Below are 21,129 nucleotides of genomic sequence, written 5' to 3' on the forward strand. Positions count from 1 at the left end.
GGGGCACAACATCCAAGCTAACCCCAAATGGACCATCCATCATCGACATGCCATTATGCATTCCAAATGCACAGCAGCAACATTCACGCATTTTTTCCCCTCTGTCGAGGAAACCAGTTTATTCCCGTGGTGCTATGACTGTTTAATGCCAAAGTCAACTACTCTGTTCATCTAATCTACGGCATCCCAGTCTGGGTGCAAACATATCACAGAGACTTAGAACAAGTCCAGGGCAGTTTTTAAAGACTAATTTATAAGGGTACCCAAATGTGTCAACTATGTGGCCTTTGTGCAGAATCTGGGCAACAATTATTAAAAACAGAAGTGTGGATTACAACAGTCAGAAACTGGCTAAAATGCACTACAGGATCAGCGTGGGCAATCTTATCGCATATATCATAGAAGACCCAAAATCATTTCATGACTCTTTTTACCATTCCTTGACTCTCAGTTTTCAAGCTTGTAAATTGAGTTGAAATGTTCCGATGCCCCTGGAAAGAGGGGAGTTGACATGTGACATTTATTTTCATTGTTGTTTTGGCAGGCTTGGATATGGAGGAAGGGAAAGAAGGTGGGACCTGGCTTGGAATCAGCAAGAAAGGCAAGATGGCAGCCCTGACAAATTACATGCAGCCAAAGATAGACAAGAATGCAAAAGGGAGAGGTATGTAAAAAACCTGAATGGGATGAAAAGAAAACACCTTTCTATTTTATTCGTGATTTTAGAATATAATTCTGTGCTGGCTTTCCAAAGCCGTGTTCAAGGCAGCTTACAGTTAAAATAATATAACAATATAAAACAAGCCATTGGATGTGAACAGCATAAAAAACCCTTCTCGAAGGCTTTCTATTGAGCAGATTCCTGAATCCTGGTTTCCTTTGGTGGTGGAGTTTTCCGGGCCAGGTGTGGCGTTGTCTGGTAGATCTTGTTCCTAACATTTCACCTGCATCTGTGGCTGGCATCTTCAGAGGTGTATCACAGAGGGAAGTCTGTTACACACTGTGTCCAGTCTCTTCTCACAACAACCAGCAAAAAACCCATCTATAAACCAGTCTCAGAAGGGTAGCTGCATTGGTTTGAAGTTGAAGAGCTAGATGTTGGTCAATTTATTGACTATTTTAATAAATAAGCTTGTTCGTAGGGACTCTGGGCAACATCAGCTCTTAAGTTATGTCTTGGGAGGGGGGCATAAAACATTTTGTAATTCTGTGACCCTTTTAAAAAGGCAGCAAATTAACCCTGCGGAGTTGATTGAGCTTCTGTCGAAAGGGCTTTGCAACAGCAAGACTTGAAATTTGCTCATTCTTTCTTTATGGGTGAGCTAGCCCAGAGAGGTGAAATGTCAGTTTCCTTCCTAGGAAATCATTCTAGCGGACTATAAATCCTCCCTCGCCCCATTTTTTTCCCCTCACAGGTGCCCTTGTGACAAACTTCTTGACTACAGAGCTGGACAGCTACTCTTACTTGAAGAAAGTTGCCTCCGAAGGACACCTTTACAATGGGTTTAATTTAATAGCAGCTGACTTGAAGTAAGTCTTTGCAGTTGAGCGGCAAATGGGGAGAAACGCAGAGAGCAGCGGAGTGTGTATAATTAATAGCATGGCATGTTCATAGGTAGGCGCTTGTCAGAGCAGAGGCCTTTGAGGTTCGCCTAGTTGCTTCTTTTGGATCTGAAGGTAGAGCCCAATTTTGTCTTCGTTTCAGGTGCACAAGATCTTTTTCTTTGTGTCTTTTTTTCTTTTCTTTTTTTGAGAAAATTAGGAAGCTGTAATAGTCTGCAATTCTGGATATTTTTTCCTCGAATAAAGCAGGGCGATAGAAACTTCCATCTTTTGTAGTCAATGGCAGTATCCTGATAGCCGCTGCTCTTGTTTTGCCCCGGCCAGGAGCCATGGCAGGAAAAAAGTTTCCTTCCCTAATCATTGCCTGTAAGCAGCGCAGAAAACCACCCATGCCCAGCAGAGCTCCCCAAACACTTGGGAAGTCCTGTGCTCCTGCAACGCTGCCTTTGAATATGTCAGAAGAATGAGGCAGGAGGAAACATTAACTGCTCTTGCTCCTGGGTGAAGTGGAGGCTGCAGTCCTCCAGAATCTCACGTTACCTTTTTGTAGAGCTAGCCATGATGGGCAGTCTCATTCACAAGCTGGGAACCCGGGTGTGACTCTGCAGCTGAGCCATCTTGCTGTTCCCAAGGGAACTTCCAGAAAGCCCCCACTGGGCTTGATGGACGTGCACCACCGAGATAGTAGTGTAAGTCCTCAGCCCTGTGCTCTGGAGTAATTGGGACAACAGCAGGGTGGAAGCTGACAAACATTGCCCCCACCCCTGGCCCCTCCCCCAGAACATTCCTGCCACGCCAGTGGTGACAGCAGGGGTAGAGGGATGCCAGGGCAGCACTTTGTGCCAAGTTCAACCACAGTGGAGAGCCTCTGCAGCCATCTGCCTGCAGATCTACCTCTCCATCCACGCAAATGCCCTGGGGAGGGCAAATCCACCAGCGCAGCCCCACACCACACCTATGCCTTAGGAAGGGGCTGTCGGATCCAGGTGTGCTTCCTTTTTGTTTCCCTACTACTAGCAGTATCCCAATTTTCAAGCACTTCAAGGAAGAAGATGAACCCTCTGACCTTGGGTGGTTTGGCAAATTCACCAAAAGCAGCAACCAAGAGCTCTTAAGGGATTTACTCTGCGCCTGGTAGGGTGAGTGGCTGGTGGGGAACATGTTCATTCTTTTGATGGTATAAATGGAACATTTGCCATCTAGAGCAAATAAAGGGTTAATCATTCATGTGTCACTCAGTGGATTGTTGAGCAGGTGCTGGTTACTCAAACAGCTTGCTGCAGTTTTTGCACCTGGGTATCTCCATGTGTTTTTCTTCGTTTGTTTCAAATCTGTGTAGGTGTCTGTATATGCTCGCAAGCTGTCCGTATCTATGGGAAGGGAGAAGCTCTATTTTGATTTTTTTTGAAGGCTGAGAACAAGAACAGGGATGCCTACGGAAAGCCATGTTGGACTATAGAATTAGCAGAACGGCTAAGGGTCTATTTCAGTCGTTCTCAACCTGTGGGTCGGGACCCCTTTGGGGGTCGAACGACCCTTTCACAGGGGTCGCCTAAGACTCTCTGCATCAGTGTTCTCCATCTGTAAAATGGATAAATGTTAGGGTTGGGGGTCACCACAACATGAGGAACTGTATTAAAGGGTCGCAGGATTAGGAAGGTTGAGAACCACTGGTCTGTTTCCACAAGGGTTGTGTGCCTGGAGTTCATTCCCATTGAGAGGCTTCCTTGCATTTTTGTGGCGCATTTATGCATCAAACAGGGTTTCCCCAACTATCTGTGACTTTTCTCTAACCTGCTTTGGTTCAAAGTTTTGGGAACGATCGCAGTAAAGCCTGGATGGCTTCTGTCCGGGTGGGGAAATATTCAGATTTTCCCACCCACATGTTGGCAATGTTCCCTGACCCAATGCAGGAAATTCATAACTACCCTTTCACTTTACCAGTGACCCCCTACTTCAGTAATGGCGAACCTTTTTGAGACCGAGTGCCCAAATTGCCACTCAAACCCCACTTATTTATCGCAAAGTGCCAACATGACAATTCAACCTGAATACTGAGGTTTTAGTTTAGAAAAAATGGTTGGCTCCGAGGTGTGCGTTTCTCAGGAGTAAGCTTGGTGGTAGTCGGCGGCTATGCTTTGAAGCAACCGTGCAACTCTTCCAATGAGTGAATCATGACCCTAGGAGGGTTTACCCAGAAGCAAGCCCCATTGCCAGCAATGAGCTTACTCCCAGGGAAAGGATCGCGCTTTAGTCCTTTGTATGAAAATCAGTGGGGTTTAACAGCGCTTAACAGGGTTACTCAAAGCTAGGTCTTTGGTTTAATGCTAATAATCAAGCCCAGTGGCCCAGGCCAGCCTAGATGTGTGGGGGGGGGCACTCTGCGTGTGCCCACAGAGAGGGTTCTGAGTGCCACCTCTGGCACCTGTGCCATAGGTTCGCCACCACTGCCCTACTTTATGCCCAGAGGAAGGCAAAAAACCTCCAGGATCCCTGGGCCAATCTGACCTGGAGGAAATGTCCTTCTTGGTCCCAAAGTGGCACTTCCTTGGGCATATAAGAAAGGGCCACGAGAACACCAAGCACTGACTTATCTCTTCTTGCCTTACCTCTCATGATCTGCCTCTGTTCATAGAAGCATCTGCTTCAGAGCCTCCAAAGGAGGAGAGCCCCGAGGAAGGTTCTACTGAGGAACCGCTCTGTCAGGAAGTTCTTCCTAATGTTTAGCCCAGGGGCGACCAGCCTATGGTGTTTCAGATGTTCATGGACTACAATTCCCATAAGTCCCTGCCAGCATGACCAGTTGGCTATGCTGGCAGGACCTGGTGGGAATTGTAGTCCATGAACATCTGGAGCACCATAGGCTGGCCACCCCCAGTTTAGCCAAAAACTCTTTTTGATTTGATTTCAACTCCTCGGCTCGGATCTGATCTTCTAAGCAACAGAAAACAACTCCGCACCATCCTCTATATGACCCCACCCCCTTCAAATACTTGACAGTAGGTTTGGACCAGTTTCTCTGATGCATTTCACAGAAGTTAATTTTTCAGGGATGAGAGTTCAGTGCCAGCGGTTCACTCCAAGGGCTCTGCAGCAGAAAAGCCTCGCAGAACTGTGAGAGCCCACTGCGAATTCCCATCGTTCTGATGCATGCAGAGTGCACCCACAGATGCTTTCAGATGTGAAGTTGAATCGCTTGCCACTTGTTGGCAATCCAGCTGTGCAGTCGAGAAGCCAACGGGTTTCTTCTCCCCATGAAATGGCTGCCATGACCCAGTTCAATTTTGACTGTCTGCAGCCGTCAGTCAGAAGCTGTCTCTTGTCTTGCTGGGTCATCGCACAGAGCTCGACAAGCACATCTTCCTTTCTTTGCTTTGCAAGCTGGGTCTTTACTTGAAATATTTCTCAGTGCCAGAGCTGCTTGATATCGTGGCGAGCGCAGGCACCGAGGTAGGCTTTGAAAGGGCTGTAATTGCAACTCGCCTTCTTCTCTGCTGCAGTTGGCGAGGCTCAGCTTCGATAGAAAGAACTTTTGTGCGGGAGAGTTTGGTGGCTACCTGTAGAGACAGTACAGAAGTCATCTCATGTTCTTCTGTAATCCATCACTGGGAAAGAAATCATGCCCTACGATGTATTGTTTTGCTTGCCGTAATGAAGCTTCTAACAATCTGATATAATGGCACAGAATGTTCACAAACATTCCAGCTGCTCAGGGAACAAAACTGTCAAAATTCCTGCCGTATATCTTCTGTGAAGGAAAAGCAAGTTGTCAATATAGTTAGAATTAAAAGTTTTCAGTGGCAGGATCAGTTTTGTGAAATCTGGAAGATGCTGAGAAAGTAGGAATGGAGAATAAGTAGCAAATGTAAAAATGTATAAAGATGATGAATTTGTTTTTTGTTACAAATATAATAAAAAATTATGTTATAAAAAAATTAAAAGTACCAAAAAAATTTTTTAAGTGGGAAATGGTGAGTGGCAGAGTAGTTGCAGGAAAGCTGCAGTCGGGAATTAACTGAGAAATGTTAGGTTTGCTGGAGCGTAGTGGGCCGGAAATTAAGGTAGGAAGCTGCTAATGAGAAAGGAGGCAACTTTTCAGTGGCCATGGTCAAGCCAAGGTGTATACTACATAGAAGCGGGTAAGAGAGAAAGGATCGTTAAAGGAAATACGGAGAAACCAGGCAGGAAGAAAGCACAGCACCATGTCAGAGTTATTAGACGCCTAATGGCTGAATTCTGCTCACTTTGGCCACTGGGTCAGGCAAACGGAGAGAGCTTGAAAAAGAAAGCAATGAAAACAGCATCTGCTATAATGATGATAAAGTCAAGAAGGTTGCTACCTGCAAAGGCAAGATAACACATCAAAAGAATTTGAGGGGGAGCCGTCAGTGATCCAGGGGAGCGGGGGATCTGAAGTCAAGCACTCTGTGTGCCATTTCATAAGGTTCTTCAGAACTTCACAGGCCTTTTGAGTTAACCAAATAGTTAGCTAGTTAACTCAGAATGTGGCATGGGGAGAGGGCGGGACCAGAGGATGCTTATGAGCTCTGCAGTTCTGGGTAGAATACTAATGAACCCAGGAATAAGATTGCAGTCTGGATTGGAGAGAAACTCTCCAGAATGAAACATCAATCAATTAGTGTCTCTGGGGCATCTGCTGGCTCAAAAATTGAATAAAGTTCTTGATTTTTGAGAAATCATAGAGTCAGCTAAATTACTCATTGTTCAGATGCATGTAACAGTGGCCAGCTATTGCACATGGAACATGATGTACCCTTTAAGGACTCATCAGTGTACCTATAGTACTGACTCAGTTGATCATATTTTGTTGATGGGGGCTGTTTGGGGATAAGATAAATATCTGTGTAGCTCTGGAAGAACTCCGCAAAGTCTCAATCACTAAATATAATCCCCCCCCCCCCCGGACATTTGTGTCTATTCCTGCAGGACAGGGAGTTGGACTTGATGGCCCTTGTGGTCTCTTCCAACTTTATGATTCTATTCTATGAGAAAGTACTATAAATGGGGATTTCAATGGCATAACTGTTGAATAAAATAAACAAACAGCTACACCATTTCCCCCCTTAAAATTAAAGAACTTTAATTTGAAGCATGTTTACAGCAATCTCTCCCATGATATCTAGCAGTGATCTTTGCGTCTCAAGTTTACACGGTTTTCCAGATGGTGGCAGGTTTTTTGCCCCTAGTCCTCATGATGTGGAAGGGACAGCTGCACGCCGAAAATCTTGTTGGTCTCAAAGGTGTTGCTTGATTGTCTAGGTAGGTTTCCAGCAGAATGCTGAATTTCATCAAACCCGTTCCTAATTTACACCTGATGTCCATTGCAGGATGTGGAGGCCTGCCAAGTATTTTTGCCCCTTCTCCTTTATTGTTATTACAGAGATCAGAAGCTCCTCAGAAAGCGGTGGGCAGATCTATCAGAAACCACCTGGCTTACCTTAACCCTCAGAGTCAAGTCTGCGCTTCCCACTTCTTTGTGACTCTGTGCATATTTGTAGAAACTGGTGCTGTACAGTACTTAATGTACTGTATGCTTTATATACTGTATATTTCATATACTGTAGGCATTTTGACAGTATCTGGAAAGTGCCCTTGGGCATTTATCACCTGCCTCCATTTCCAACAATTTGATGAAGTGTGTCAGAAGTTCTTGCAACTTCTGTTCCGAGAACATTCAGAAAGTTCGAGACAAAGTGCATTTGGAATTGGGAGGGGAGGTTATTTTGTTTGAAATAGCAGTAACATCTCCTCTGTCTCTTTGTCATTTAGGGCCTCTTTTGCAGGAGAGATAACTGGGATGGTTTTGTATTCCTTGTGCAAAATGAACATCACCCACCCAACAAAGGCCTAAAGCCAGTTTTCTTCATATATACCCTCATTAATTAAAATGTTTGTTTGGGGGCAGGACAGAAGAAGAAGAAGAGTTTGGATTTATATCCCACCTTTCTCTCCTGTAAGGAACACATGCGGGACAGAAGATGTAGTAAAGAGGGGTCTTTAGTGAGAATGGGTGAAAGAGATGGCTGAATCCAACCCTGCATAGATATGTGCAGATCCAACAGGTACTGAAGCTGAGTGACTTCCAGTAGGCAGAATCACTGTGGTCAGCAGCTGTGTCAACACCGAGTGGTTGATCATCACAGTGTTTTATGTTGAAACAGCACAAGCAGTCAAATAAAAAGCAGGTATGCCCCCAAAGAGAAATCCCACAAATTGGGAGATAATCAAAATTCCCACAAATAACGTCAGTTCTGGTTGTGCTGACGTGTGTTGTATTAATAATAAAAGATCCAAGAAATGCTACAAGACACCGCTGATGCAGGCCAGTCTCTTAAATCAGGAGAGGAACAACAACAAACTCCCATCTTGAAAATAAGCACACTCAGGAATCACTGAGGTTTCTGGTGTGGTGTGTGTTGTTTCTTTTCGCAGTGGTATTAAAAATAAGAGTTTGGATTTATACCCCACCTTTCTCTCCTGTAAGGAGACTTAAGGAGGCTTAGAAACTCCTTTTCCTTCCTCTCCCCGCAACAGACCCCTTGAGGTAGGTGGGGCTGAGAGAGTTCCACAGAACTGAGATTAGCCCAAGGTCATCCAGCAGGCTTCATGTGTGGGAGTGTAGGGAAGCAAATCCAGTTCACCAGATAAGAGTCCACCATCCATGTGGAGGAGTGGGAAATCAAACCCTGTTCTCCGGATTAAAGTCCACTACACCTCACTAGGGGGGTTGTGTTCAGATATGCTGAACTGAAAAAAGAGGCGTTTTAATGGAACCAAAAACGCACACTGGACAGGGCACACTGAAACACGTCTCATCATTTCTTCTCAACTCCATGTCTGTTGGCACACACAAGTAGAAACGTGAATTGGTGGTGCCCCTGTGTCTTCCCAAAATGTTAATGCAAACTTTGAACTTCGTTGCAGTGAGTGATGCAATGACCGTCTGTTTAGATATTTGAAGGGATGTCATGTTGGTGAGGGACCAAGCTTGTTTTCTGCTGCTCTGGAGACTAGAACCAGGAGTGATGAGTTCAAGGTGAAGGAAAAGAGATTCCACCTGAACATCAGGAAAAACTTCCTGACATTAAGGGGCGTTCAACTGTAGAATGCACTACCTCGGAGTGTGGTGGAGTCTCCTTTGGAGGTTTTTAAAGAGAGGCTGGATGGGCATCTGTCAGGAGTGCTTTGATTATGTGTTCTTGCATAGCAGGGGGCTGGACTTGATGGCCCTTGGAGTCTCTTCCAAGTCTAGGATTCTATGATAGGTATGCTTGGACACCACCTGCTTTCTCATTTTCAGATGCTCTACTGCTCTACAATACAGCAGTCCTTGAGATGCTCTTTAACAAACAAGACCAGTGAACATAAGCCAAGATCCCCTCTCTCTCCTGCAGCCACACCTTCCGGGCTTTCTGTCAGTTCTTTGAATGGCTGTGGAGTCCACCTCTCCAGCAGCTCTGCCTTATGCTTTCCCTTCTCCATCTGTGGGGCACAAAGTAGCTGATCCTTGGCAGTGGGCCCATCAGATGCAAGAGTTCAAAGCTGAAGGTAGAATTTCTTTCTCTGCAGAGGAACGCCGGGCCATTAGAATTCTCCTGCAGGCCGTGGTAGGTCAAGCAGAAGCTTTCATTTAGAACATTTCCGTGTGTCTCCTGCTAGAGTGATGATCTTCAAACCCCTGTGGAATCATAACTGCCGGAGGGCATCTTGTGATTTGCTAATTTGCCCTTGGTCTCTCCGCAATGATGATAAAAGCTATGCTGGAGTGCAGTGTGGTGGGGCTGAGGGATTGGAAGGCTCTGTTCAGAAGTGGGCAGCACTTTCTTGGTACAGTTCACATAGCTGAGCCCGTCTTGCACCATTGATGAAAGTCTGCTCAAACCACATTTCAGCCTTGATGCATAGGTTCCGGGGTTTATGCCTTCCCAGTATTTTTACAGTCATTTGCTTGAGTGTGTGTGTGTGTGGGGGGGGGGGGGGGTTACTTACTGAACGTTGGGCGAAATGCTAGCAGTGTTTTTCTTCATCTTTGTATACAGAGCTACTAAGAGCCAGCGTGGTGTAGTGGTTAAGAGCAGGTGGATTCTAATCTGGAGAACCGGGTTTGATTCCCCACTCCTCCACCTGAGTGGCAGAGGCTTATCTGGGGAACCAGATGTGTTTCCACACTCCTACATTCCTGCTGGGTGACCTTCCTGCTGGGTGACTCTCTCAACCCTTCCTGCCTCACAAGGTGTCTGTTGGGGGGTGAGGAAGGGAAAGGAGCTTGTAGGCCACCTTGAGTCTCCTTACAGGAGAGAAAGGTGAGGTATAAATCCAAACTGTTCTTCTCTTCTTCTAAATACTGCTTTTCTTTAAAGTTAAAATTTCAATGACTAGAATATCCAGCTCTCAGCCGCCATTCTCCACCTGCCTCCTTTCTCCCCGCAAACCTGTGGTTAGTGGCATAGAGGAATCCCTTAGTTTGCAAGACCCAGCACTAGCTCTTGCGAGTTTCCTCTATTGTGAATGTCCATTCCCTTGTTGTGGCAATATTCCCGCTGCCCATTCCCCATTTCTGAGCAAGGTACTCCCTGGACCAGTGTTTCCCAACCTTTTCGACATCGTGGTACCCTTGACCTCACTCTTCATATCTCAGGGTACCCCTGAGGTTCATTTGATTTTTTTTTTGCATTTTTTAGGTTTTTTCCCGTTTTTGGCCTGTAGGTGGGGGGGGGAGTGGCAAGCAGGGGGAGGGGAGGGAAAGCAGCATTGACAGCCGCGTTGTTTGTTTGCCTAAATTTGACATGGATTGGGTGGATTTAAAGGGAGAGCTCCGTTTAAATCTACCCCCCCCCCAATCCACACCGAATTTAGGCAAATAAAACAATGCTGTTTTTCAGTGTTGTTTAAAGGGAGCCCATGAAGCTTCCAACCCCCCCCCCCTTCAAAATCCATTTGATTCCAGTGGGGGGGGGGCGGCAGGCGGTAGCATTGTCATGGTACCCCTGGGACGTGCTCATGGTACCCCAGGGTACCACAGAACCCTGGTTGAGAATCACTGCCCTGGACATTAAAATGCAGAAATTGTGATGAGCCAACCCGTGAATTGATTTGGGTGTGTGTGTGTTAATTATTTTTGAAGAAGGCAGCAGTATTTTTGGAAGGAAGCGATCCTACCCACGCCATTTTGAGGAACGTTTCTCTGTCTCTCCTGAGCAGTCCCCCCTCCCACACACAGTACTTTGAACCATGAAAGGTTCCCTGGTCGGAAACCACAGGCCTGTCAGAGGCCCCAAAGCAGCTTTATAGTTTGAGGTATGTGTTCAATGGAAAATGCACTTTGGGGAACGTGCGGAATGTAGAGAAAATAAGATACAGATGTCCTGAATTAGCAGTCATGCCCTTCAGATGTCGTCCACATCAAAAAAATTTTTGTAGAACTTCTAGGAATCTTATTACTGCATGACTTTCTCAGCAGGGCCCCCAAGTAGCTTTTAGTATTTTCACACGAAAAGGCTGACGGTAAAGGGTGTTACTGGCGTCTCCTCAGCCGGCATGAGGTGGTCTTCTACAGCAATGCCGTTGCAGCTGGCTCTGGGTCAGACTTTGGGCGTTAACCCTCTTCCCCTCCCCATTAAAACCCTACACGGTTTCACTTTATAGGGTGGGTTCTGTTTTGTTTTTTAACACATCTGCTAGTCACTTCTCAGAAATGCTTTCCGAGCGGCTGAGGAGAAAAGAAGAATTCATTAACATCAGTTTTAACTCTTCTCTGCTTTAATGGTCTCTGGTGGGCCAGCTGGCTGTTAAGCAGTCGCGGAGGTCAGGGCCTTCTGCCTTTTTCTGGAAGCTGGCCGAGCTCAGTCAGCCACCTGCAGCCTGCTCAACCTTCTCAGGTGGGAATAGAATAGCTGCCAAGCAGATGGGGAGACCTTGCCTTTCTGACTTCTCTGGAAAATGGCTAGAGGGAGAGACGGCAGCAGCACTGGAGGACCTTATTCCCAGAGCTGCATTTCCTTGTCCAAATGTGTCTTTAAGGACATGTGTTTATCTTAGGATTTACTCCACGCTTGGGGTGTTCTATGTGTCTTTCCACATGATTGCGGATGTTTTACATGTCTTGCTGCAGGACTGCGGTTTTCTTTTTTTATTTCAAATGATCCTGTGGAAACACACACACACACACACACACGCACCCCATGGTCTCAGGCAGAGGTATACCGGGAGAAAATGGCACCTGGGGCAACACCTCCTTCAGGTGCTGCCCCCACCCTCGCGCCCCACTTACCTCAGTTGGTGGAGGAGGGTGGCAGTGGTCCTGGGCAACCTGGCAGGGCCAAGCCGAGGGGTGCCTGGTGGGCCCGTGGCAGGCTCCTGCCCCCACCAGGCTGCCCAGGCTCGCCGTGCCCTCCTCCACCGGCTGCAGCAGGGCTGGGAGCCTGCTGCGGGCCCACCAGGCGCCCCTCAGCCCAGCCCCGCCAGACCCAGCCCTGCCAGGCTACTCCTCTAGCTGGCCCAGGAGGGCAGTGGCAGTCCCGGGCAGCCTGGTGGGCCTGGGTCAAAGGGCGCCCAGCAGGCCTGCGGTAGGCTCCCAGCCCAGATGGCAGCGTCTCTGTGTGGGAGAGGTGGGGGCGATTTTGTGGCCTCCGCGTGATCTAACAGATGGCACCCAGGGGGTCAATTAACTTCCCCCTGTGTCCCTCTGGCAGATATGCCCTTGGTCTTGGGCAACCTATTATTTCAGTAATTTGTGGCTCAATTGCTTTGGGACCCTTGGCTATTCCTTTTTCTGAATATCCTGACAGCATCAAAAAGAGGTGCCCTTTTGCAGGTCTTCAGAATGAACTAAAATTTCATTTTTCTAGTCCTGAATGCGGTAAGCGTCGTGGACCCATGTGCTCCTCTGCTGCTGCAAACACCCAGTGAGTTATAGGAAGGCCCGTTGTGGCTTGGCTGCTTCAAACTATGTACGGTTCTTTCCATGATCTGCATTAAGAGATTTGCCTTTTTTAAAAATCCCCCCAAAATACCTTGCTGAAAGCAGGAAATAGAGACGGTGCAAACCTATTCTCCCCAAGGAATTGTGGAATAGTACGAGTGACTCTGCCTTTGCATTGAGCAGAACAATCAATTGGCTCGCCTCAGGGACAGGCGTGAGGCATGCATTCTTGCTTGCCGCATTTTGCTTCTTCTTTAACTTCCAGCTTTTATTGCTTTGTAAGGAACTGTTGTAACGTCTTAGTTTGGGGAGACAAATACCTGGGAGGGAACACAATAACCTGACTAATAGGAGTTGCATAATAAATCTCCTTGTTTCTTTGCAGAATGTATTAAATCTGACGGAGCTCCCTTGATTGGAAATAAAGTGATAAATCAGATAAATCAGAAGCGTGCCTTTTCCTGGCAAGGCTGCAAAATAATTTTGAGAGATGACAAATCCTTCATTTCTGATACAGCTGTTGGTTTGTCTTGTTTGTCGCCTTGCCTGTTGCTTAAAATGACAAGCTTTGACTGATTGCGGGCACATTCCACATGCGATGTTGTTGGTAAAGCTGCTTGTAAACAGAGAGATGGTGCTATTCAAGCATCCTTGGGATCTATTCCACGGGAAAGGAACTGCAGGGTATTTAACAACCCAACACACCTTTGCTTGAATTTCTTAAGCCAGCATGGTTTCACACAGCGCCAAAGCTAGTGATTCTATTTTCCAGCAGGGATACCTTGAACTCGATTGTAAAATGCCAACCTGTAAGATACATTCATTTTCATGTAGCTGTGTGCAGTCTTGCATACTGTAGAAAAACATCCGTGCTTCTGGATATTTGTCTGATTCTTTTATTTGTAGTTAATGTATATGCTACTGTTCTGCTTCACAAGAACTGCTTGAGGCAGCTAATAATAGCAAGAAAAAATATCCCATACAGTAATTCAAGACTAAAACTTTAAAACTACAGCAGTTTAAATTAGAAGCTCCGTCAAATAATTGGGAAGGGAAATACGCGATATTAGAATGAGTTCGTTCCAAAAGGTCCTTTCACATGTGGAGCTGGCCTGTTTGCTTTACCAGTTCAGATGCTCTCAGGACTGCTGTGCCTTAGTGGCAGGGCAAAGATAAATTCAACAGGTAAAGGTTATGTTTCTGTTGAGGTGCAGAAATGGAGAAGAATTTCACAGGCAAGAGTTCATGGTTTTAGGCTGAGGAACCCTCCTGGTGTGGAAACGTGGGAATGTGGCATTTTCTACTGGTTCCTCCTCGTTATCACTGATGTGCTTTTAAAAAAAATGAGTAAAGGTACTGGTGCTCCATCCTTGGTTTCAAAATTTCACTGGGTGTGCTCAGCTCAAGGGAAAGCAGGGCCAGCCTCCTATCTGGTTGCCTTCTGACTGCAGAGCATAGTTTTAGGAGTCCTTTGGGGACTGATTCAGATCTCTGAATCCCAACTCGGGCATCTGAACCCAGGGTGAAATATAGCGAGCAAAGAAACCCAGCCTGGTTCCAGCCAAGAGGAAGGATGGCAGTACAACTTCCAAAAATGTTATTGAGACAGGCGTGTCAGTCGCCTTGCTTTCCCCCTGCAAATGGCAATTCAGATAAACATGTTTTCTGTCCTCGATGCAGTTGGCAACCATCTTTTCAAATTCTTTTATGTGCTCACAGAGGTAGCGCCCGCCTAATTGCTGACAGTGGAGGAAAAAAGCCAGAAGCAGCAGGTGCAAACTCCGATGGGTTGAGTCATCCGAGTGGCAAGGCCGGCCTCCGTGGAAGGAAGTGAGTTTTTGGAAAAATAGCCATGAGATATCACCTGTTCAGTTAGGTCCTAAGGCAGCAGTTCTCAGACTACGTGCCCAACAACTTTAGGTGTCCTCAGCTTCTTGGGGTGCCTTCTCTGGCTCATGTCAGAGAGTCGGCATGGTGAGTAATTAAAAGCAGTGAACTGTACTCTGGAGAACTGTGTTTGATTCCCTGCTCCTGCACTTGATCAGTGGACTCTCATCTGGTGAACTGGATTTGTTTCCCTGCATCTACAGATGAAGCCTGCTGGGTGTCCTTGGGCCCATCACAGTTCTTTTCCAACTCTCTGCTCCACTTACCTCACAAGGTGTCTGTTGTGGGGACAGGAGTTTGTAAGCTGTCTTGAGACTCCTTGTAGGAGAGAAAAGTGGGGTATAAATCCAAGCTCTTCTTCTTATGCCAACTCTAGTTTGTGCTAGCTAGGCATGGTTCAGGCCTAATGCCACAGTAGGATTTGGCATGACACGAACAAGCCCCATGCTTTTGCACTTCCTCCTTCTCACCATTCTACCCGAACCAGTCTATCTGAACCAGTCTTGCGCTTCTTTTCCCAACCAAGTTTTCAACTCTGGCTTGGAAGGGGAGCACAAATCAGCTTGCTGGTCTGGATATAACCACAAACTTTGGTCCATGCTAAAAGTGAAGTTGCTAAGTAACTGTAGGCATTAGAGACATGAGCACAGGGCTCCTTCATGTGGCACTTAACCACGGTATGAACTTGAAAACAAACCAGCAAACCATGGTACAGAACTGCCTGTCCATTTTTTTTTATTTTTTGGCTTCTCCCGTGTTCCCATTTCTACGGTTCAGGGGCCTCCAGAGGGATAGTTGCAAGTGTAATTCATCCATTAATGCATCCTATCATACCACATTAAGCAAAAGTCATTTGTTTGTGAGCCTGCTACGAGACATCATGATTTAAACTCTGGGTTGTTTGACCACATGTCATGTTTTGTCTATCTGGACACTGCATCAAATCGTAAGGAAATCTCCTTAAGCACAGACTGGGGCGATGTCTGAATTAACCTGAAACCTGCAGTGGTGTTGGCAAGCTTCATTCCGAACTTGTCGTTTATTGGCACACTTCCATTGCAGTAAGCAGCCACAGGGATCTGTCAGGTCGTTCTAGGATGCACATATTTTGAACAAGTTAATCCCAGCTGATCCTTTCGGGGAAACTGAGTGAACCCTACAGTGTGCTCCAGAATCCTTTGCAGTGAACAGGGCTTTCATGGCAGACAAAACAACATGGGAAAAGATTCCCTGTGGCAGGAAGCCAGAGGGAAATCACCCAATCAAAAATGTATAGCTACATACGCTATTCTATGAGAGCTAGCATGGTATAGTGGTTAGGAGCAAGTGCACTCTAATCTGGAGAACCAGGCTTGATTCCCCACTCTGCCACTTGATCTGTGGAGGCTTCTCTGGTGAGCCAGATTAGCTTGTGCACTCCAACACATGCCAGCTGGGTGACCTTGGGCTAGTCACAGTTCTTTGGAGCTCTGTCAGCCCCACCTACCTCACAGGGTGTTTGTTGTGAGGGGGGAAGGGAAAGGAGTTTGTAAGCCCCTCTGAGAATCCTTACAGGAGAGAAAGGGAGGATATAAATCTAATTCTTCTTTGAAAACCTGCCCCCCACCCCCTTGTTTTTTAAATATATCTGCCTCGTAACTCATGGAGGGTAGGTCTATTGGTAGCTACTAACCATGGTGATTAAAAGGAACCTCCAAATTTCTGAATATCAGCACCAGCCGGCATCAGGGGAAGGCCTTGGCTTCAATGCCTGGTTTTTAGACCTCTAGAGGAACTGGTTGGCCTCTCCTCAGTCTGATCCAGCAGGACTCCTCTTCTTAAGCTCTTGTTTACATCTTGTGCCCAGTTGACTTATATGTGCTGCACACTGGCTTTGCATTAAAGATGCAACGGGCCTTGATGTTGACACAGCTTGTGGCATGTCAGTGGGCAAGTACGTAGCTGCTGTGTGCTGCTCCGTTTCCTTTTTAAAAAGACCTGTTTGTTGCTCCCCTGCTATGTTAGTCCGGCTGCTGGCTTTGGTGCAGAAGTTGGCGACGTGGTGTGGACTGTTGATGGTCTGTAGCCTTTTCAGACTCTGCATCCACCTGCAACATGGGACCCAATTTATATCCCTTTTCCTTCTCCTTTCATCCAAGGACAAACCAAGAGTTGCAGTTCTGTGTGAGCAGTCTGGAGTGGAGAGGGTCAGAGGAAGGTTTAAAATCAAGGTGAAGGTCAGGATTCCAGAGAAAAGCCCAGAGGAAAGAGGCGCCATTTGGAAAGTGAAGTTCCAGGAAGCCAGGCTGGTATAAGCAAATGAAGGAAGTGGGAGAGCCAAGTTCAGTCTAGCTCTTACCTTGCTGCCATGTTGTCAAGATTTAGCAGGAAACATATGAGCCCATGCTTTTTAGGGCCTCAGGCTTTTGATTGGCTCCTTGTGTCACATGCGAGATCCCAGTCAGGTGCTCTCAGAGCAGGTTGAAAGGTACCAGTTCAAACTGGTAGGGGGTTTGGGTTTGAATCCCACCATAGGTCCTGATGCTGGGGCATTTCTGTGGTACAGAAAGACTGGGTAAAGCCAAAGAAGGATTTTCACAGCTCTGGACCCTGTTTCAAACCCAAATCGCCCACATTCCTTGTTTTGTTATACACATCATGTTCTACCACCACTGTAAAGCAAAAGAAAGCGGTGTTTGTCAGAGTGATTTTGTATCCCATATTTCAAGAAGAGAAACTACCATAGATGCCATTCCAAACCTTGGCATAACATAACAATCAGTGGTTAGATCCCTTCTTTGTAGCACTATATAGCTTGAATGAATTGATGGCAGCTTCTGAGAGCCAGTGTAGTATAGTGGTTAAGAGCAGGTGGATTCTAATGTGGAGAACCGGGTTTGATTCAACACTCCTCCACTTGAGTGGTGGAGGCTTATCTGGTGAACCAGATGTGTTTCTGCACTCCTACGTTCCTGCTGGGTGACCTTGAACTAACCACAGTTCTCCAGAACTCTCTCAGCTCCGCCTACCTCACAAAGTATCTATTGTGGGGAGAGGAAGGGAAAGGAGCTTGTAAGCCATCTTGAGTCTCCTTACTGGAGAGAAAGGTGGGGTATAAATCCAAACTCCTGCTCCTTCTAAACCATCCTGCGCTTCTGCTCCAGCTCATGTGCAAATTAACATATTTAAATCATCATACTTACTTCCATTGGTCTAATAAAAACGTTATCTTTAAAAACCATCTAAGTTCATGGCTATTAGAACCCATAAAGGCAGATTTTAAAATAGTGGTGTGAAGAGAGTCTGTGCTACTGCGAAGCCTTTAAAACATTTGCATGGATTCTGTCAACTGCCTTTGGAAACTTTCTGTCCTGTTTTTGCACAGTCTTCCAAGTTGCATCATAGGATAAGAAGCAAATGCATTGTATAGGTTCTGGGTTTTTCCAATGTTATTTCCCCCTTTACCAGCACTGCTCCTCCCAGTGGTATTCTCTTTTGAAAACAGGCTGAACAATTGTTCCTCATTCAAAGAGCTTGCTGTACTTTTTTTTTTTATTGCTGTATAGACTAGAAGTAAAAACCGAGGAAACGAATGTAAAGTTTCTGGGTGAGGGAAAGAGCAAGAGCAGCGAAAATTTTCTTTCAAGAAAATGTGATGGGGGTCAGAGACACAAAGTTGTTAGCAGGCAACAGAAATGTAAAAGCAGCCTGCAGAATCTCTTTGCTCAGTCACCCAGGTTGTAGAGCGCAATGTGTCAGGGAAATAATTGCAAGAGGGCTGTGTCAGATCACAGGCTGGTTGCTGCAACTGAGCCTCAGGCTTGCATTTGCTGCTGTGTCTTCTCTCCTTGTACGCTCCAGCCCTTCCCTTGTCATCCCAGTTCACAGCAAGCCGTAGTTCGCATCTGAACAGACCCAAGTTATCAGAGGCGGTCTCCAGCCTGGTGGTGCAGACTTTAAGGATGACAATCCTGTTGGAGGCCACATGGTTAGAAGCAGGTGGATTCTAATCTGGAGAACCGGGTTTGATTCCCCACTCCTCCACCTGAGTGACAGAGACTTATCTGGTGAACCAGAAGTGTTTCTGCATTCCTACCTTCCTGCTGGGTAATCTTGGGCTAGTCACAGTGCTTTGGAACTCTCATCCCCGCCTACCTCACAAGGTGTCTGTTGTGGGGAGAGGAAAGGAAAGGAGCTTGTAAGCCACCTTGAGTCTCCTTACAGGAGAGAAAGTTGGGGTATAAATCCAAACTCCTCCTCCTCCTCCTCCTCCTCCTCCTCCTCCTGCAGCTGTTGCTGCTGCTGCTGCTGCTGCTGCTGCTGCCGCTGCTGCCGCCGCCAGGCTCCGAACTTTATGGCTTCGGTGGGTGTGTCCTATGTTGTTTTGGACTCACACTAGATTAAATTTTTTGGGAGTGAGCAGGTTTCTGGTTGACTGCTAGAGGGGCTGGAGATTTGGCATCAGACCATCATCCCTTTTAAGGCCTAGTTGAGGGTGACTACTAGGGAGGATGGTTAGAATGGTCTGTCCCCCGGAATTTTAGGTTTTGAAACTGTAGTAGGGGCCAGGAAAATTAGGTCTGGCAAGCTGTTGACCGGGTCATCCCTCCCAGTGTGCGTATGTCCCCTTCTAAGAGGACCCAGCTGTTGTCCCTGGAACTGTGGGAAACTAAATAAATTGGGAAGATATCTGGAGTGTCATTGCAAAAATCATAGGCTGAATCTCACGAATTTTGCTAAAGGCCTCATTTGGAAAGGCTGGTGATGGCTGCAAAGAAAATATACCTCTAAACTACAATCCTATCTTCTAATTCACATCCCACTCAATTGTTTAGTGTGATTCAACTATCAGTGACCCCCCCTAAAGCAGAGTCACAGAAGTAAAGATGTTTGGCTCCTAGCTGTGTTGATTTTGCTTGCTCTTCCCCACCCCCTCGCCCCAAATTACTCCATATCTGCACTGTTTGCCATGCCAGTTTATCAAAGGGTTGCACTATAGGAGTGTCTAGAGCACCATCTGGTCTTAATTATATGAATTGTGTCTGATTGATGTTGATGGTTCTGGGTGCTGTGAAAGCCATGACCTGTTGTTTGGACTTCTGCCCTTGCAGTTATTGAAATCCTGCAAGGAAGTGGTGCACGTTTCGCTTCTGAAAATTGTGAAGTACCTCCTTGGTTGAGGAGTTTTCTCTAAACTTTGAAGGAGTCAGCAATTAACCCACTTGCTAAAAAAAATCTCCCCCGGATAGTCAAGTCTTGGCTAATGATAGGCCTGTCTAAAGTCCTCCATTCTTGGGTAATTTCCTTGACTGGATCATGGCTGAGTGGCTCCATCAATACCTGGGCCATGCATGTGCCTTTGATCTTTTTCACACTGGCTTCCAGCCAAGTTTTGCGGCAGAGATGACCTCGGTCACTCTGGCGTGCAGTCTCTGTTTACAGGAGGACAAAGGGTATGCCTCACTACTAGTTCCCCTTGGCCTCTCTGTGTCTTTGACCCCGTTGATCACTCACTGCAGTTGGGATGTTTGGAATGCAGTGTGGGAACTGGAGGTGTAGCTTTGAAGTGGTTTGAAGGTTGTTACAGGGAATGAGGATTCAGCAGTGTGGTCTTCTTTATTTGGTGCTCTCCCCTATGCTATTTAAGATCTGTGTAAGGCCTCTTCATGAGGTCATCTGAAGCATTGGAGTTAGATGTTGCCAGTATGTGGATATCACCCACCTTTTTCTATATAAGTCTGTGGATGCTTCTGCCTAAAAAAGTGTCTAAAAAACAGTATGCTGACACAGGAGAGCTAAGGGGGTTTATTAGATCCTGGTCTATAATGAGGAAAGCAAGTAATTATGGGGGCTCATAATGCATTTTTCCATTGCCTTTAGCCCAAAAGTTTCCTCTTATTTAGAGACTGCTGATCTGATCTTGCTTTAATAACCTCGATGCTCAACTACTGCAGTGTGCTTTACTTAGGGCTGCCCTTAAGACTGTTTGGGAAATACATCAGGTACAGAATGTGGCAGCACTTGTATTATCAGGGGTCACCGTAGGGAGCATCTTACTCTTATTTTACAATGACTGAAGTGATCATCTTCCTGTTTTTGTATCGATCTCAGAGTGTTGCTGCTCGCATTTAAAGTCCTTGGAGGTTCAGTGGTCCCAGGTTCAGTACTGGAAATCTCCAGTTAAAAAGGGATCAGGCTGTAGGTGATGAGAAAGAATGCTGCCCCAGACCCTGGAGAGCCACTGTCAGTCTGAGTGAGCAATACGAACCTTGATGGCCCAGTGGTCTGCTTTGGTACAAGGCATCTTCATGTGAACACCTGTTGAGGTGTGAAAGGCTGCTGCCCATTCCAGGCTTTTTCAGTATTTGCCCATCTTACCAATAGTAAAGCACTAAGGGATGGAATGTCCAATGACGAACCCTCCACCAATAAGGGAGCAGGACTCTCCTTCTCCCTTATTGGTGGAGGGTTCGTCCTCAGACATTCTATCCCTTCCCCGGCGCAGTGGCGCCTTGCTGCCACTTCTCTGGGCCTTCAAAAGCCCCGTTGCCCTCCCTACCCTCAGCAAGCCCTCCCAGCCCCTAACTGCCCTCATTCCCAGCCCTATCTAGGCCTGGTGTATTTCTTACTCGACAGTGGGCTTTACTTCTAGTTTTATATGAAGGGTTTATAGAGAAAGGGGAGGACCTCTATTCTGATGGCATTTTGAAGTGGCCACAAAACTGAGCTCGGGGGCTTTGGGGAGTTTTTAATGTTGG

General features: G+C 46.5%; 1 protein-coding gene across 7 annotated transcripts in view; it reads left to right on the plus strand.

Moving 5' to 3' along the window:
- TANGO2 (transport and golgi organization 2 homolog) overlaps positions 1-21,129 on the plus strand; it is an 84,613-nt gene that overhangs the window by 41,281 nt on the left and 22,203 nt on the right. For 6 of the 7 annotated variants that reach the window (XM_048515113.1, XM_048515111.1, XM_048515112.1 and 3 more), the window contains exons 4-6: positions 545-664; positions 1,416-1,530; positions 14,225-14,335. In XM_048515113.1, coding sequence (XP_048371070.1) covers positions 545-664; positions 1,416-1,530; positions 14,225-14,335 — 346 coding nt within the window. The remainder of the gene's footprint in view (positions 1-544; positions 665-1,415; positions 1,531-14,224; positions 14,336-21,129) is intronic. The other variant, XM_048515117.1, reaches the window with a different exon arrangement.

The sequence above is a fragment of the Sphaerodactylus townsendi genome, linkage group LG13, assembly GCF_021028975.2.
Source record: "Sphaerodactylus townsendi isolate TG3544 linkage group LG13, MPM_Stown_v2.3, whole genome shotgun sequence".
NCBI classification, from domain to species: domain Eukaryota; kingdom Metazoa; phylum Chordata; class Lepidosauria; order Squamata; family Sphaerodactylidae; genus Sphaerodactylus; species Sphaerodactylus townsendi.